The sequence below is a fragment of the Babylonia areolata genome, chromosome 26 (assembly GCF_041734735.1).
Source record: "Babylonia areolata isolate BAREFJ2019XMU chromosome 26, ASM4173473v1, whole genome shotgun sequence".
Classification (NCBI taxonomy): Eukaryota; Metazoa; Mollusca; class Gastropoda; order Neogastropoda; family Buccinidae; genus Babylonia; species Babylonia areolata.
The window spans coordinates 46,029,091-46,048,878 of NC_134901.1; the positions used below are offsets into that span (position 1 = coordinate 46,029,091).

Here is a 19,788-nt window from a genome sequence, read left to right on the forward strand (position 1 = left end):
GACACGCACACACTGACTGACCTCTATCCCTGACACACACAGACTGACCTCTATCTCCATATGGCTCTGTATCTGGCACAACGTCAGCCACAGGCATTGGAACCTGCAGACAGACACACATAAATACATTGCCACACACACAACTGACATCCACACACACTGCCACCGACACACACATTGCCACACACAAACACACTGCCTCACACACACACACATTCCTATACACACAAAAACATAGTCACACACACACACACACACACACACACAGAGACATTCACACACACACATTTGTACACACACAGAGGCACAAAATGCTTTTATTATCTTTTTTTTTTTTTTTAACCACAATCCACCCTTCAAAGGCACAAAATACTATACTCACACTAACACACACACTTTCATATTATCAAAAGCAATAAAGATCATCCTTCTCATATTACAAATAGAACACAACACACCATATCCAAAACAGGGTTATAAACACCAGTCCACCCTTTGACTCGTGCGTGATTCGTGTAAAAAGTACTGCTGCACTTAAAGAATAAAGAATAAAATTAAATAAAAATAAAAATAAAAGCACCTGCTTTCAAATATGGAGAATGAAAGGAGGGGGGAAAAAAAAGCAAGGAATGGTACATTCTGTGGGAGTTCAATACTGTCAGGCGGTGTGTCAGCACCATGTTTTGAAATGAGCAAAGGCTGAGCTGCCAGAGGAGTTTTTCCTGGGCTGACCCAAAGCCTGCAGCAGTGTGTGACACTGAACATGGTGGGTATGACCTGGGCCGAGCGGCATGAGGCGATCTTTGCAGTGTGCTGAGTCTGCTTAGAGCTAAGAATGTTCCAAAGCATATGGAGTTTACAGTGGGGTTAGGAACATTCTAAGCAACAAGCAAACTTAGTGCTGCTAAGTTCACTCTGAGCAGCCCACCCCAAAGTGAGTTTTAGCCCTTGTGCTTGTGGAACTGTCAGTGGGTGATGTTCTGTTCCACCGACATTCAAACATAAGCCTTTAGTGTTTCTTTTTCTCTCATCATTTTCAGGCACTGAAATCACGGTACTTAATTAGGAAATGCTCCCTTCAAACCCTTGTAAATTTAGTCAAACGCGTTCAAGCATACAAACATAGACTCACTTTCTCTTAAACACCCACATACACCTCACATTGGAGTGTGTGCTTCCCCCCCCACCCCCTTACCCTCCCTTCCCTCACCCACACAGACACACACATAGATACACATACACACACTATCACCCAACAAAGAACTTACGCTCCTGGTCCGTCCCATGTCCAGGTCATTGTGTCCTATATGCAGACAGACAAAGAATAAAAATCATGTCAACTTGTGTCACAAGTACACATACATACACATCAATATGTGGCAAAAGTACACAGGGAAAAGTGCACATCAGCATCTGTCTAAAGTACACAGAGAATCAAATTTACATCAACATGTGTCAAAAGTACACAGATAAAAGTCATAGAAGATGCTGCAGATCAGTATGTTCTGAAGTACACCCACATATATAAAAAAAAAATTACACTGACAGAATAAAAGTCCAGAACAACATGTGTTTAAAGTCCACAGAGAATAAAGGTCCACATCAACATGTGTGAAAATGTACACATCAACATGTGTCAAAAGCCCACATCAACATGTGTCAAAAGTCCAAAGACGGAAAAAATCCATGTCAATGTGCGTCAAAAGTCCACAACAACAGACATAATTAATGTCCAAACTAACATCAAAAGTACACACACAATATAAGTAGACATCAACATGGTTCAAAAGTCCACAGAAAGAATAAGTCCACATCATGTCAAAAGTCCACACCATGATGTGAAGAATGTCCACATCAATGTGTGTCATAAGTCCACATCAACATGGGTAAAAAATTCCACATCCACATGGATCAAAAGTCTGCATTAACAAGCGTCAAAAGTCACATCAACACAGGTCAAAAGTCCACATCATAACATGTCAAAAGTCCACATCAATACGAGGTGTGTTCACAAAATATCCAACCTTAATTTTTCGTGTGTAAACAAATAAAGCTAGGGAGGCGTGGTTTGGTGCACGTATGTAGGCGACCCTAATGCGTATGTGTGAATTTTTTCCCACCTGCAGAAGTTGTCAGTCAACGGCAGACCGCCGATGAGTGAGGAAGTGTAAGTGAGCGCTTTCAGATTTTCATTTTTGACAAAATGACTGAAAAACGTGAACAACGCTACTACATCAAATTTTGTTTCAAGCTTGGCGATTCCCAGATGGAAACAATCAGCAAGATTCAACAGGCCATCGGGAACGAAGCAATGGGCACCACACAGATAAAGGAGTGGTACAACTGCTTCAAAGATGGCCGCACATCAGTGGAGAGTGAAGCACATTCTGGTAGGCCCTCAACATCTCGAAATGAGATCGTCACTGACCAACTGAGGACCCTGGTGATGCAGGATCGTTGAATCATGATCAGAGAACTTGCAGATGAGGTGGGCATCAGCACTGGATCCGTTCATTCCATTATGCAAGAGTATTTGGGCTTGAGGAGAATCTCAGCAAACTATTGAGCAGAAGCATCTCTGTTTGGAGATCGCACAGGACATACTACAGACTGTGAACAGCGATCCCAACTTCCTCAACACAGTGATCACTGGTGATGAGTCCTGGGTTTATGGTAAGACCCAGAAACCAAGTTGCAGTCATCACAGTGGAAGCATCCAACATCTCTGAGGCCAAAAGAAGCAAGGCAGGTCTGCAGCAATGTCAAAGTCATGCTGACCGTCTTCTTGGACTCCGGTGGTGTGGTTCATCACGAGTACACACCACACGGCACAACCATCACCTAGGAGTGTTACCAAGAGATTCTGCGTCACCTTCATGATGCTGTGCGACACAAACGGCAGGACCTGTGGGCAGCGGGCAATTGGCAGCTCCATCACGATAACGCACCCACCCATTCTTCACGATTGATACAGAGTTTCCTGGCCAGGCACAACACACCTGTGCTTTGACAGGCTCCCTACTCTCCCGACATGGCTCCGTGTGACTTCTGGCTGTTCCCACAGCTGAAAATCTCCCTGAAAGGCACCAGATTTCAGTCCAGAGAAGACATCATGCAGAATGCAACGGACCAGCTGCATGCCATCCCAAAAGAGGCATTCCAGCGCTGCTTCCGACAGTGGCAGAACCGTTGGGAGAAGTGTGTGGCAGCCCAAGGGGACTACTTTGAAGAAGATTATGGTAAGTTTGTTGTATCTGGATACGAGTAGTTTTTATGAACAAAGGTCGGATACTTTTTGAACACACCACGTACATGTCAAGAGTTCACATCAACACGCATCACAAGACCACATTAGATACATGTGTCAAAAGTCTACATCAATATGTAATAAGTCCACATCAACATAGGTCAAAAGTCCACACCAATGTCTGTCAAAAGCCCTCATCAACAAGTGTCATTCATAAGTCAAAATCAATATGGGTCAAAAGGCCACATAAACACGAGTGACATGTTCACATTGCATGTCAGAAGTCCACATCAATATGTGTCCACATCAACATGGATCAAAAATCAATGCGTGTCTGAAGTCCACATCAACATGGGTCAGAAGTCCACATCAACATACGTCAAAAGTCCACATCAACATGGATTAAAAGTCCACATCAACAAATGTCAAAAGTCCACATCAACATATGTCAAAAGTCCACATCAACATGGATTAAAAGTCCACATCAACATACATCAAAAGTCAACGTCAACATACATCAAAAGTCAACGTCAAAAGTCCACATCAACATGGGTCAAAAGTCCACATCAATATGGGTCAAAATTCCACATCAACATATGTCAAAAGTCCACATCAACATGAGTCAAAAGTGCAGACATACTCACCAGGTTGTTGTGGTATCGCAGACATACTGGCTGTACTGGCACTCCGGGGAAAAAGGCTCCTGAAAAACAGCATAGCCGGCTTAAAAATCAGTCTGTAAAACACTATATGCCAACTGTCCCAGCTGGTGACATGTATGTCAACTGACACAGTTAGTGACATGTATGTCAAATGATAATAGTTGGTGACATGCATGTCAAATGTAACAGTTGGTGACATGTATGTCAAATGTTAATAGTTGGTGACAAATGTAACAGTTGGTGACATGTATGTCAAATGTAACAGTTGGTGACATGTATGTCAAATGTTAATAGTTGGTGACAAAGGTAACAGTTGGTGACATGTATGTCAAATGTAACAGTTGGTGACATGTATGTCAAATGTAACAGTTGGTGACATGTATGTCAAATGTTAATAGTTGGTGACAAAGGTAACAGTTGGTGACATGTATGTCAAATGTAACAGTTGGTGACATGTATGTCAAATGTTAATAGTTGGTGACAAAGGTAACAGTTGGTGACATGTATGTCAAATGTAACAGTTGGTGACATGTATGTCAACTGACACAGTTGGTGACGTGTTTGTCAACTGACACAGTTGGTGAAGGACAGACAGCAGTTTAGTGAAAAACTACAGGTAGTGGTCAGACTGCCATGTGGGCAAGGATGGTGGATGTTGTTGTTTTTTTGTTGTTGTTGTTTGTTTTTCATAAGTGAACACACATCAGTGATGAAACAACCATCCAACCAGTGACTGACCTCCCTTGAAGCTGATGAGACAGGAGCGGTTGGAGCAAGTGCCTTCCGGGAAGATGAAGATCTGTGGCCACTTCCCCCCTGACTGGCTGCGGCGCTGGATTTCCTTGATGGTGTTCTGACGCGAGTCGGGGTCGTCACGACTCACCAGCACGGGCTGCGAGAACTGGATGATTTCTGGGGGAAGGAGCACAAACAACAGCATGTACAGCAGTTCACTTCACGGGCACGCTTCTCAGCGTTCACACAGGTTTGTAAATTATACGCCATCAGGAATACATCAGTTCAGGTTTACAAGCTGTTCTCAGTGTTCACACAGGCTGGTAAATTATAAGCCGTCAGGAATACATCAGTTCAGGTTAACAAGCTGTTCTCAGCGTTCACACAGGTTTGTAAATCATACGCCGTCAGGAATACATCAGTTCAAGTTAACAAGCTGTTCTCAGCATTCACACAGGTTTGTAAATTATACGCCGTCAGGAATACATCAGTTCAGGTTAACAAGCTGTTCTCAGCGTTCACACAGGTTTGTAAATTATACGCCGTCAGGAATATATCAGTTCAGGTTAACAAGCTGTTCTCAGCATTCACACAGGTCTGTAGATACACAGCTGTCTGGGATACATCAGTTCAGGTTAACAAGCTGTTCTCAGCATTCACACAGGTCTGTAGATGCACAGTTGTCAGGAATACATCAGTTCAGGTTAACAAGCTGTTCTCAGCATTCACACAGGTCTGTAGATACACAGTTGTCAGGAATACATCAGTTCAGGTTAACAAGCTGTTCTCAGCATTCACACAGGTCTGTAGATACACAGCTGTCTGGGATACATCAGTTCTGGTTAACCAGCTGTTTTCAGCTTTCACACTGGTCTGTAAATTATACACAGTTGTCAGGGATACATCAGTTTGGTCTAAAAAGCTGTTCTCAGCATTCACACTGGTCTGTGAACACAATTCTCAGGGATACATCAGTTCAGGTTAACAAGCTGTTCTCAGTATTCACACAGGTTTGTAAATTATACACAGTTGTCTGGGATACATCAGTTTGGTCTAAAAAGCTGTTCTCAGCATTCACACAGGTCTGTGAACACAATTCTCAGGAATACATCAGTTCAGATTAACAAGCTGTTCTCAGCATTCACACAGGTCTGTAGATGCACAGTTGTCAGGAATACATCAGTTCAGGTTAACAAACTGTTCTCAGCATTCACACTGGTCTGTGAACACAATTCTCAGGGATACATCAGTTCAGATTAACAAGCTGTTCTCAGCATTCACACTGGTCTGTGACACACACAATTTTATGGGATACATCACTTCAGGTTAACAGGATGTTCACAGAATTTACACAGGTCTGTGAACACACAGTTCTATGGGATACCTACATTATTTCTGAAGGCACATTAATATGCAATAGGCATTTTTGGAGGACATATCTGTGGACAAGCAAGGAGAAGCGTGAGTGAAGGAAGCAGGGCTCAACTTCTGGAGACGTTTTCCCTTGCAACACCTGTGGGAAGTGCTGCGCATCCAGAATCGGACTCTTCTCCCATATGAGGACACCACACATCTATAACGTCACACCACACACCTCCTCTAACATCACACCACTCATCTATAACGTCACACCACACACCTCCTCTAACATCACACCACACATCTATAACATCACACCACACACCTCCTCTAACATCACATCACACATCTATAACGTCACACCTCCTCTAATGTCACACCACACATCTATAACGTCACACCACACACCTCCTCTAACATCACACCAAACATCTATAACGTCACACAATACACCTCTTACGTCACACCACACACCTATAATGTCACACCACACACCACCTCTAACATCACACCACACATCTATAACGTCACACAATACACCTCTTACGTCACACCACACACCTATAATGTCACACCACACACCTCCTCTAACATCACACCACACATCTATAACGTCACACAATACACCTCTTACGTCACACCACACACCTACAATGTCACACCACACACCACCTCTAACATCACACCACACACCTATAATGTCACACCACACACCACCTCTAACATCACACCACACACATCTGTAACATCACACCATACACCTCCTCTAACATCAAACCACACACCCCCTCTAAGTCTAACGTCACACCACACATCTATAACATCACACAATACACCTCCTCAAAGTCTAACGTCACACCACACATCTATAATGTCACACAATACACCTCTTACATCACACCACAGACCTATAACGTCACACCACACACCTCTAACGTCACACCACACCTCTTAATCACACCACAAACATCTGTAACATCACACCACACACTTCCCCAAAACCAGCTCGGTGACAGTTGAGTGGAATGGCTGAGTCTCCACCCAACACACACCCTCACAACGTCACATCACACACTTCCCCTGAGCAGCTCAGTGAGAGGCATCACTTAACAGCCACTTCATGAACCACTTGAAAACAGTGGCACTGTTTTCAGCCTGTGTAACGCTCACTTGATATCCACTGATACAGTGTCAATTACCTCATCATATATATATCAGGACAGCTGTGTACAACCATCACTATCAACAAGACACACACACACAACACAGTCCCATGACATGAGGGTATCACATCTGGCAAACCCACGACATGCTGATCTGCAGCAACGTGTATGCTCCAATGCAATCAACTAATGAAATGAGCAAGGGGGGGGGCCAGGGGGGAATATGGAAGGTGGTGGTGGGGGGCAGGAAGTGAGAGGAGGGGGAATTGAGCGGAGGAGGGAAGGGAAAGAGGTGGTGGGGGAAGAGGTGGGGCTGATGAGTTGCCAGGTGTCAGCTACTGTCATCACATAAAATGGTCCCAGCAGTAGAAACTTCAGGCACAGTTCTCAAATTCTCGTTTCTCTCGGTTTATTCTCTCCCCAGCCGTGAGTGTGTGTGTGGGAAGGGGGGGATTGGGGGGGGGGGGGGGCTGTGTCTGTGTGTGTATTCTGTGTGTGATGCACTGATAAAGAAGTGGGAACACTGGACAGCTGGACCATAAAAACAGGCAGAGACACTGCCACTGAACCACAGTAACACATCACACACAGCCTGCACAGCATAACACAGCACACTGGAAAACAGAGCATAATGACAACACTGTGTGTGTCTGTGTGTGTGTGTCACTGTGTGTCTGTGTGTGTCACTGTGTGTGTGTGTGTGTGTGTGTGTACTCTGAGTGTGTGAGACGCACTGATAAAGAAGTGGGAATACTGGACTGAGCTCTGGACAATAAGTACTCAAGACAGGCAAAGACACTGCCACTGAACCAGTGACACACCACGCACAGCCTGTACAGCACAGCACAGACAGCACAGCACACAGCACAATGAAAAACAGAGCACAATGACAATTCTCTGTGTGTGTGTGTGTGTGTGTGTGTGTGTGTGTGTGTGTGTGTGTGTGTGTGTGAGTGACAGAGAAAGAGAGAGAATGAGAGACAAACAGAGAGAGACAGCATGTCAAACACAGAATGAGAAAGAGAAAATATTGGCTTTTACAGCTCCTGTGGGCAAACACTCTGCAATTATTCATCACTGGCACTGCCCGTGGTGCCTGACTGCCATGTGGCCAGCGGTAAAATCCTGATAACACACGCACCCACACACTCACAGAACAAATATTGTATCACAATCCTATGTTTTCTCAGAAATGCCAGGTTCTCTGCAATGAATCCCCCCCTCCCACCCCCACCCCCACCAGTGCAAACACATGACATTTCACACAGGCCTTATCCCTCTCCCAGTCTCAGCCACACAAGCACAGCAAGAGTATTCCTTCTGATATTGTTCTGACAAAACATTTGTCCAGGTGTGTTCTCACACACACACACACACACACAAAATTCTCCTGATGTGTTTCTGACAAAACATTTTCCCTGATAGTGATACAGTTCTTTACACTGGTTTTATCCCACTCCTATTCTCAGCCACACAAGTGGGGCCTGAGCATCCCTTCTGAGTGATGTTGCTCTGACAAAACATTTCTCCAGGTGTTGTTCAGACAAAACTTTCCTCCTGGTGTAGTTCTGACAAAACATTCCTCCTAATTTTGTTCTGACAGTCAAAATATTCCTCCTACTGTTCTTCTGACAAAACATTTGTCCTCATGTTGTCACTGACACAGACACACAGCAAAGAGATATAGACAGAGGGCACAGACACAGGGCACACAGACATGGGGCACACAAACACAAGGCACACAAACACACAGCATACACAGACATGGGGCACACAGACACAAGGCACACAAACACACAGCATACATAGACACAGGGCACACAGACATGGGGCACAAAGACACAAACACAAAGCACACAGCATACACAGCCATGGGGCACACAGACACAGGGCACACAAACACACAGCATACATAGACACAGGGCACACAAACACACAGAATACACAAACATGGGCCACACACACACGGGGCACACAGACACACAGAATACACAGACATAGGGCACACAGACACACAGAATACACAGACATGGGGCACACAGACACACAGCATACACAGACATGAGACACACAGACACAAGGCACACAAACACACAGCACACAGAATACACAGACACAGGGCACACAGACACAAGGCACACAAACACACAGAATACACAGACACAAGGCACACAAACACACAGAATACACAGACACAGGGCACACAGACACAAGGCACACAAACACACAGCACAAAGAATACACAGACACAGGGCACACATACACAAGGCACACAAACACACAGCACACAGAATACACAGACACAGGGCACACAGACACACAGAATACACAGACACAGGGCACACAGACACAAGGCACACAAACACACAGAATACACAGACACAGGGCACACAAACACACAGAATACACAGCCACGGGGCACACAGACACACAGCGCACACCGACACAGGGCACACAGACATGGGGCACACAGACACAAGGCACACAGAATACACAGACACGGAGCACACAGACACAGGGAACACACAGACCCCACAGACACAGGGCACACAGACACAGACCACACATATACACACACACAGAACACACACACACACACCAGCATACACACAGAGAAAACACTCCAACACACACAACACAGCAGACACTGACTTCCAAAGCAGGGGATGTGCTGGGACTCGGCCTTGGCCACCACACTGGTCAGCCCCATGTAGACCAGGGCCAGGGAGTCCAGGAAGGAGGAGTGGGGGGCCACCACCAGGATGGGAGCCTCTTCCGCGCTGGCCCGCTGACCCCGCACGCGGATCCACTTGAAACCCCCCACAAAGAACACCCCCCGGGACAGGAGCACGATGAGGGGCCCCAATATACTGAAACACACATCACCACAGCGCTCGTTTCGTATCCTTGGTCACGCCAAGACGTTGTGCCGAGAGAAAATCATCATCATGATAATGGTAATGCAGATATCGTGACAGGGGACACACGGGACAGGAGCACAGTGAGGGGCCCCAATATACTGCAGTGCACACACACACACACACACACACACACACTTTTCTTCCAATATTTGATTAGCCACTGAAAAGATTTTGAATGATTATTCATTGCTTGGAATGTTTTCGGAAATTTTAAACTCCAGTCCAGTTGGTATCCTCCTTTGATGTATCATAATTAATGTTGTTATTTATATTTACATTGTTGTAGGTTAATACTTGTTGATATGCATATACATATTCTCCTTCCCATGACACCTCATTCAATACACACCACAATCTCTTTAGACCTTTTTCTTATAATATACTTTTCCTCTGATACATAACATGAATACTTTTTTACACTAATATTCACATGCATTCCCTTTCCTTTATCCACTTCTTTACTCCTTTCCGTCTAAAAACACTTATAGTGAATAGACGTTAAACTGAAGATAACACACACACACACATCACCATAACACTCACATCACAGCGCTCAACGTCATTTCCTTGGTCACATCTAGACCTTGTGCTGAGAGAAAATGATGATGTTGATAATGATAACATAGATATTGTGACAGAGGAAAGCGGGAAGAGGAAGAGAAATGTGGCCAAGTGGTCTGCCTGAACACCATTCCATTCTCTTCTACGCACATCATTACCAGCAACAAAAATGTATTCAACTGCATTATTACTCTTTGTCACAACAGATTTGTGTGTGAAATTCAGGCAGCTCTCCCCAGGGGAAGCATGTCGCTACAGCGCAGTCCCTTTTTTCCTGCCTGCAAGTGTACTTTTTTTCTTTTTTTTTTTTAAATCAAAGTGGTTTTTTTTCTAAAGGATTTTTCCAGGGACAACCCTTTTCTTGCTGTGCGTTCCTTCATGTGTACTAAGTGCATGCTACACATGGGACCTCAGTCTATCGCCTCATCTGAATGACTACCATCCAGACCACCACTCAAGGTGTAGTGGAAGGGGAGAAAATAGTGGAGAGCGTGGGATTCGATTAGATGTGCTCACAGCTCAGATTCTCTGGTTTCCTAGGTGGACATGTTGTAAATCACTAGGTCACCACTCCAGTGTCAATGTTTGCTTAAACCTCCTTTCTCTTCTCACATAAACGTACGCATATACTAGCATGCTCCGTGTGCGTGCGTACGTGCACGCGCACGCGTATTTGTGTGTGTGTGTGTGTCCTCTCTCTCTCTCTTTCACATATATGTATGCAATATAAACTAACAAATGCAAGTGCACACACACACACACACACACACAGACACAAAATGCCTCAAACATATGTGCATCACCACATTGGCTGTTTGACAAAGCACACACGACACATCTGTTCATAATGTATTTCCTCATTCAAGAGAACCTGCCGCTTTCCAATGTAAGCTCTTACAAGTTAATTTCCAGCATAAAAGCACAGTGCATTAAGCTATTCATTATTATTTATTAGTCCGACATACAAAAGGACACATGTGTATCGGTACTTAACCTTTCAGTATATGTAGTCTGAATTTAGATGACACATCCACACAGTTATTATTTTTAATATAATTCCACACTTTTTGCTCTTGGATAACAAAGGAAATGCTTCTTGTTTAGTTTCTATTTTTCAACAGAAATGGTAAATTATAATATGGGCCAGTGTCCAGTCAGGAATCCTGTGAGCGCGTCTGTGTGTGTACCCCTGCCTCTGTGTGTGTGTGTGTGTGTGTGTGTGTGTGTGTGTGTGTGTGTGTGTGTGTGTGTGTGTGCCCGTGCCTCTGTCTGTGTGTGTGTGTGTGTGTTGGGGGATGTACATATGTGCCGACTGCAATTTCTTGATGGAAAATTGTCAAGAATGATTGGCACTACAGTGTAAAAAGTCAGAAGTGCCTTTGATAATGATTATAATGAAACTGCATACCTATCAATTTTTCAAAAAAATAGTGATGCAGCATGGAACAATGTACAAATAGTGCAAAGGATCTTTTGAATAACCGTGAACATAAAGCAATGCCAAGACTAGAGCAACTCCATTGTGAATTACCCCAACATTGATTACATCACATGGTACACACATATGCTGTCTAGAAACTATGTGTATGTGAAAAACTATGTGTATGTGAAACATTTTGTGAACAAACTATTGATTTACATAGAAAAAATGAGCAGGGTATAGAGAAATATCACTTACATTGTGCAGAAAATGGGACAACATATATACATATATACACAAGAAGTATGATAAGCAATTTTTAGGTTCTTCCAGTGTGGTTCCTCTCTCTCTCTCACTCTCACACACACACACACACACACACAAATGCACAAACACACACAGCAAACAGCACAACAGCACACACAGGCGCACACACACACACATACACGCGCACAGATTAAACACTGAAACAGTACACACAGGCACATAGACACACACACAGCAAAACAAAACACACACACCCACCCACACACACACACACACAGTGATGAAGGTGAAAGGGCCAGTGGCACAGGCAGTGCTATCAGAGGAGGCAGAAAGCTTTGTTTCCCCACACCCCCACCCAGCTCCTTCAGCTCTGGCCACTGTTGTCAACAGAGAGCAGAAAATCAATCCCGGTGTAAACAGAGGGCAGGAAATCTACCTCACTTCAGGCCGGCATGGTCAATGCTGACCACTGGCCCAGCACTACACCACACTACAGGCACTGGTCAGTCACTACACCACACTACAGGCACTGGTCAGTCATTACACTACACTACAGGCATTGGTCATATACAACGCTACATTACCCTTCAGTCATTTATTCAATTTTAATTTTCTTTTTTTTTTCTTTTCTTTTCTGTTTCCATCTAATATTTCAATATATTAATTCAATGGCTTAATTACTTGTCTATTTCTTTATGTTCATTTTATTTTATCTTATTTTCCCTCAAGGTCTGATCAAGCACATTGAGTTATGCTGCTGGTCAGGCATCTGCTGAGCAGATGTGGTGTGGTATATATATATATATATATATATGTGTGTGTGTGTGTGTGTGTGTGCATGCGTGCGTGTATGCGTGCGTGTGTGTGTAGTCATATTTTGGTGTGTGTATGTAACACAGATGTAATGTTTTATGTTAACAAAGCCTTTTTGTAAAGCACCTAGAGGGGATTTCTGGATAGTGTGCTATATAAGTGTCCATTATTATTATTATATATATATATGTCCGAATGCAGTGACACCTCCTTGAGTGACAGAACTGAACTGAACTGTACAGGCATTGTCCCAGCACTGCACCACAGGCATTGGCTTAGCACAGTGCTATGCTACAGGTAATGGTCAGGCACTACACTATAGTACAGGTATTAACCCAGCACTACTCCATGGAAACTGGTCCTGCACAACACTACAGGCATTGGCCCAGCACTACTCTACATTACAAACATTGGTCAGGCAATAAATTACACTACAGGCATTAGTCAGGCACTGCACTACACTACATTACAGGATTAGTCAGCACTACACTACACTACAGGCAATAGTCAGGCAGTTTCAGTTTTAGTAGCTCGGACAAAACCATATACGCTACACCACATCTGCCAAGCAGATGCCTGACCAGCAGCGTAACCCAACGCGCTTAGTCAGGCCTTGAGAAAAAAAAAAAGTCAGGCACTGCACTACACTACATTACAGGATTAGTCAGCACTACACTACACTACAGGCAACAGTCAGGCACTGCACTACACTACAGGCATTAGTCAGGCACTACACTACACTACAGGCATTAGTTAGGCACTGCACTACACAACACTACAGGCATTAGTCAGGCACTACACTACACTACAGGCATTAGTCAGGGACTACACTACACTACAGGCATTAGTTAGGCACTGCACTACACTACACTACACTACAGGCATTAGGCACTACACTACACTACAGGCATTAGTAAGGCACTACACTACAGGCATTAGTCAGGCACTACACTACAGGCATTAGTCAGGCACTACACTACACTACAGGCATTAGTCAGGCACTACACTCCACTACACTACAGGCATTAGTCAGGCACTACACTACAGGCATTAGTCAGGCACTACACAACACTACACTACAGGCATTAGTCAGGCACTACACTACAGGCATTAGTCAGGCACTACACTACACTACAGGCATTAGTCAGGCACTACACTACACTACAGGCAGGGACTGCGCTACAGTAAAGGCATTAGTGAGGCACTACACTACAGGCATTAGTTAGGCATACACTACACTACACTGAACTACACTACACTACACTACAGGCATTAGTCAGGCACTACACTACAGGTATGCCCTGGCTCTACACTACACTACACAACAGGTATTAGGCACCACACAACACTACACTACAGGCATTAGTCAGGCACAACACTATACAGGCATTAGTCAGGCATTACACTACACTACAGACATGGCCTGGCTCTACAGTACACTACAGGCATTAGTCAGGCACTACACTATACAGGCATTAGGTACTACACTACACTACAGGCATTAGTCAGGCACTACACTACACTACACTACAGACATGGCCTGGCTCTACAGTACACTACAGGCATTAGTCAGGCACTACACTACACTACAGACATGGCCTGGCTCTACAGTACACTACAGGCATTAGTCAGGCACTACACTACACTACAGGCATTAGGCACTACACTACACTACAGGCATTAGTCAGGCACTACACTACACTACACTACAGACATGGCCTGGCTCTACAGTACACTACAGGTATTAGACACTACACTGCACTACAGGCGCTGGCCTGGCACTACACTACAGGTATTAGGAACTGCATTACACTACAGGCATTGGCATGGCACTACACTATCCTTCAGGCATTGGCCTGGCACTACACTACACTAAAGGCATTAGTCAGCCACTACACTACAGTGCACTACAAGCACTGGCCCAGCACTACATCACAGTACAGACAATGGTCAGGTACTACACTACACTACACTACAGGTATTGACCTGGCACTACACTACACGACAGGCATTGGCCCAGCACTGCACTACACTATAGGTGGTCAGGCACTGCACTATGCTACACTACAGGCATTGACCTTGCACTACACTGCAGGCACTGGTCAGACTACACCAGACCACACTACAGGCATTTGGAGGCTGAGAGGGGGGGGGGGGGAGAGACCTCAGTAAATGCTAACCACTGCAATGACACTGATCCACGATGACCCTGAACCACAGCCACACCACACTTTACAGCACACCCCCTCCTTCCCCACTGCCTCCCCCCCCCCCCCCATGCCTACAGGGCACACCACACCATGCACCAGCCCCAATAAATATGTAAGGAGTAAATGTAGTAGTTAGCAGTGGGTGTGAGCCCATCAACAAAGCCTGGCTGCCCTCTGTCCAACACAGCAGGGCCCCCACTTCCTGCTTGGCTGGCTGGCTAAGTGCCACTCTGCCCAATGACAGCCTGACAACCCCCTCAGCCCCCACCCCCCACAACACCCCTCTTCTTGTCACCCCTCTCTCGTCACCCCTCTGTCCTAAAAGCCCTCTCTCACAGTCACAGTGTCTGCTGTGGAAAGAAGTCTGCACTTAGCTGTGTCATTGCTGGCAGTGGTTTAACACCATCACAGCTGTGTGTCACGCCCTGCCTATTCATCATGTATGGCTCTGTGGATAATGCTGCCAGAGCTATGTGCATCGTGTTGTGATATCTAAATCAAGGCACAGCTGTTCTTTAATTCACTGACTGCACACACACACACACACACACACACACACACACACACACTCACTCACTCACTCACTCACACGCACACATACACACACAATCAAGAAGGGGCTACATTCACTGCAATGGAGGACAACAATGACCATAGAAAATGGTTACGTAAATACTTCCTATTTAGCTTTTCATTCATACATTTACTGTAAAATGACCCTTTTGAAAAGGATAAAGAGGAAATCAGCCAGTTGATGTTGGTCACACTATAGAAAGACACTAACTGAAAGACGATGAACATTGCACAATTGTATTATTTCTATTACTCTTTATCATGTCACAACAGATTTCTCTGTGTAAAATTCGGGCTGCTCTCCCCAGGGAGAGTGTTTGGCTACACTGACAGTGCCACCCTTTTTTTTCTGCTTGTGGGAAGGTGTGCATCAGTAGCTATAGTTGGTCAGTACAATGTGGAAAAGGTTTCTTTCTTTGAAAGTGTTCAGTGCAATGTACTACATACTTTGTAACAACATTAACCCTCAGCTAGCAAGCGATCACTACTACACCAATTTTAATTTCAGGAGGTAGAGTGGAGGGAGCATGTCTGACTGGGAAAACATGACACGACAGAGAAATCATGACATGGCAGTGAACACATGATGGTGAAAAAGTGACATGGCAGTTAAAAACACATGATATGAAATTGAAAAATGTGACCAGATAGTGAAGATATGTCATGACGGTGAAAACATGACATGAAAAAATAAACATGACAAAGAAGAAAAAAAAAGTTTTCGGACTCTGGTATACATCAAGCAAGAAATACCTCATCTCCTGCAAAACACATTCCAACTCCAAGTCATTCTCCTTTCCTTTTAATGTTCCTTTCACTCTCACTCTCTGCTTCTGGCTGACTGTAAATTCATTTTCTGGGAAAGGGCTGAATTTTTTTCATGATCTGATCTGAGCGTGCATATATCATATATTACATGTGCATGCACATGTGCAGTCTAGTCTATCAGTATACGCATACGTGAGGATCTGCAACTGAAACCTTGGGACAGGGCCAAAGAATGTGAGAAAGGAAGATAATGTCAGTATTTGCTGTGGCATTTTACTATTTTTTGCAAATCTGCAAGTCAAAACAAACTTTTTACAAGGCACACTCATACAAATGATACAGTTCAAGCACTGACCAACAACAAAAAACAACAACAACAAAACTGGACTGACCATCTCCAGCCAGCTAAGGGTTTGCCACGGTCCTCTGGTCTGCGGAAAGCCACAGCAATGGCTGCCAGCGGCCATATCATCAGCAGAAGCAGACCCACCAAGAGCAGACGTATTGGTGCCACCGTCACAGACATTACTGCAATCTGTAGCCACACAGAGACATCATACAATATTTACAGACATCATAGCAGTCTGTAGTCATGCAGACATTAAACTGCAGACATTACACAAAGATGTTACAGATGTGAAGCTAGACATTATGGCAATCTGTAACCACACAGACATGGAAATCTGAAGCCAAACACAGGCATGGCAGTCTGTAACCACACAGACATGGAAATCTGAAGCCAAACACAGGCATGATGGCAGTCTGTAACCACACAGACATGGAAATCTGAAGCCAAATACAGGCATGATGGCAGTCTGTAACCACATAGACATGGGAATCTGAAGCCAAACACAGGCATGATGGCAGTCTGTAACCACACAGACATGGAAATCTGAAGCCAAATACAGGCATGATGGCAGTCTGTAACCACACAGACATGGAAATCTGAAGCCAAACACAGGCATGATGGCAGTCTGTAATCTGTAACCATGCCTAGACATAAGGGACATGGTGACCTGTAGCCACACACAGACATAATGGCAATCTGTAGCCACAGACAGGATGTCAATTTGTACCCACACACAGACATTATGGCAATCTGTAGCCACAGACAGGATGTCAATTTGTACCCACACACAGACATTATGGCAATCTGTAGCCACAGACAGGATGTCAATTTGTACCCACACACAGACATTATGGCAATCTGTAGCCACAGACAGGATGTCAATTTGTACCCACACACAGACATTATGGCAATCTGTAGCCACAGACAGGATGTCAGTCTGTACCCACACACAGACATGATGACAATCTGAAGCCAAAGAGATATTATGGCAGTCTGTAGCCACACACAGACATTATGGAAATCTGTAGCCAAACACAGACATGATGGCAATCTACAGTCAAACACAGGAGTATCACTGCAGAATCTGCAGACACACAAAGATATTAAGACAATCTGTAGCACACACTCTCAGACTGATTATGGTGCCCTGAAGCCACATATGCAGACATGTTGGCAAACTGCAGCCAAACACACACATTATCATTATGGCAATCTGTAGACTTACAGGCCACATTGTAGTACGTTGTACTTGTAGCAATCTGTAGATTTATATACACATGCACTATACAGTCATTATGACAATCTGTAGCCACACACATAGACATGGTTTTGACAATCTGTAGCTATACACAGACATTACCACTGTCACATCTGACAAAAAAGAAAAACAAAAAACAAAAAAGTCTGCTGCAATACACAGTACCCTCAACTTGACACACAGCTTTTTCAACACTAACTTGATCATTTGCATTAAACACAAATAAAACAAAAGTGGTTCCACAATATTCTAGTTGTGTTATGCAACTTATGGTAAAATATATTTCTCTTTAAAAAAAAAAAAAAGAAGAAAAGAAACGATAATATATGCCTGATGTTTTGTGATAAATACATAGGAATATTATTTGTCAATATTCTAACTACTGTTTTTTGTGAATATTCTACATACTTTTTTGCAGTCAGAACATTGGGACATATATTTTCACATTTATAACAAGACTGTATAAACGAGTACAACTACAATGCAAAGAAACAATAGACTTAGAATTAAAAACCACCCCTTTATTCTAAAGACAATGTACTAGTGCAAAAAAAAAAAAAAAATGACAGTTGATTGTGGCTGGGTTAATGAATAAATGCACATGTGTGTATTGAAAATTAAAGACTGATCAAAAATGAATGCACACTTATTCAAAATTAAAGAGTTAACAATTAAAATGGTCTTTTTTCAGTTAGGTAATTAAAATAAGATCAAACTGAAACAGAATCAAAGAACTTATGCCATCATAATTTCATTGGCTAAAATTGGAGGGCAAAACAGGAAGGACATTAGTATTATATCTATATTATATAACAGTGCACAGTTCTACAATGGACTTGTACAGGTCGATGAGTCATAAGTTCTGACTTCACCTTACCGATTCTTATCAAAAAGTGTGTGTGTGTGTGTGTGTGTGTGTGTGTGTGTGTGTGTGTGTGTGTGTGTGTGTGCACGTGTGGGATTTGTCTCAAGACAGTTCGTGTGTTTTAGTAGTCAATGCCAAAATAACGTTTTCGGTGAACAAATTTAAGGAAATAAAAGTAAGAGCAAAACATGCCTTATAAAAGCAACATTTGTGGTTGTGATATACGCTTCCAAGTAGGCCGACACAATGGTTGGGAACTGAATATGACGTCTGCTCTCAAACAATCAATCGCATTCACAAGCTGACGATAAATGTTTATCTCAAATAAAATCTCCCATCTCATGAGCGTGCTTCTAAGAACTAAAGAGCCAAAATACTCGTCAAACCTTGACAAGATCCAGTCCGCTCAGGTGCAGTCGATGGTAAAAAGGATTCAATGCGTCTGTTTTACTTCCCGCATTCTGCTGCTGATTTTTACTTGCTTCCTTCATCTTGGTCGGGCCACTTTGCTGTGCTGGATAACGTTCAGTAGGCGATCGGCAGACCAACTCGGACAGAAAACAGTCACGACTGCGATGATACTATTTTAGAACTTCCGCATGACATGCGCACTGACC

At 43.8% G+C, this 19,788-nt stretch overlaps 1 protein-coding gene across 1 annotated transcript in view; it reads right to left on the reverse strand.

Annotated features, from left to right (window-relative positions):
* Positions 1 to 19,731, reverse strand: part of LOC143300844 (lysophosphatidylcholine acyltransferase 1-like) — a 33,196-nt gene extending 13,465 nt beyond the window's left edge. Inside the window, exons 1-7 of the mRNA XM_076614783.1 lie at positions 19,558 to 19,731; positions 17,092 to 17,234; positions 9,819 to 10,036; positions 4,648 to 4,821; positions 3,892 to 3,950; positions 1,269 to 1,303; positions 49 to 103 (exon numbers count right to left, since the gene is read on the reverse strand). Coding sequence (XP_076470898.1) covers positions 49 to 103; positions 1,269 to 1,303; positions 3,892 to 3,950; positions 4,648 to 4,821; positions 9,819 to 10,036; positions 17,092 to 17,234; positions 19,558 to 19,662 — 789 coding nt within the window. The 5' untranslated portion in view covers positions 19,663 to 19,731. The remainder of the gene's footprint in view (positions 1 to 48; positions 104 to 1,268; positions 1,304 to 3,891; positions 3,951 to 4,647; positions 4,822 to 9,818; positions 10,037 to 17,091; positions 17,235 to 19,557) is intronic.
* Between the last annotated feature and the right edge of the window lie 57 nt (positions 19,732 to 19,788).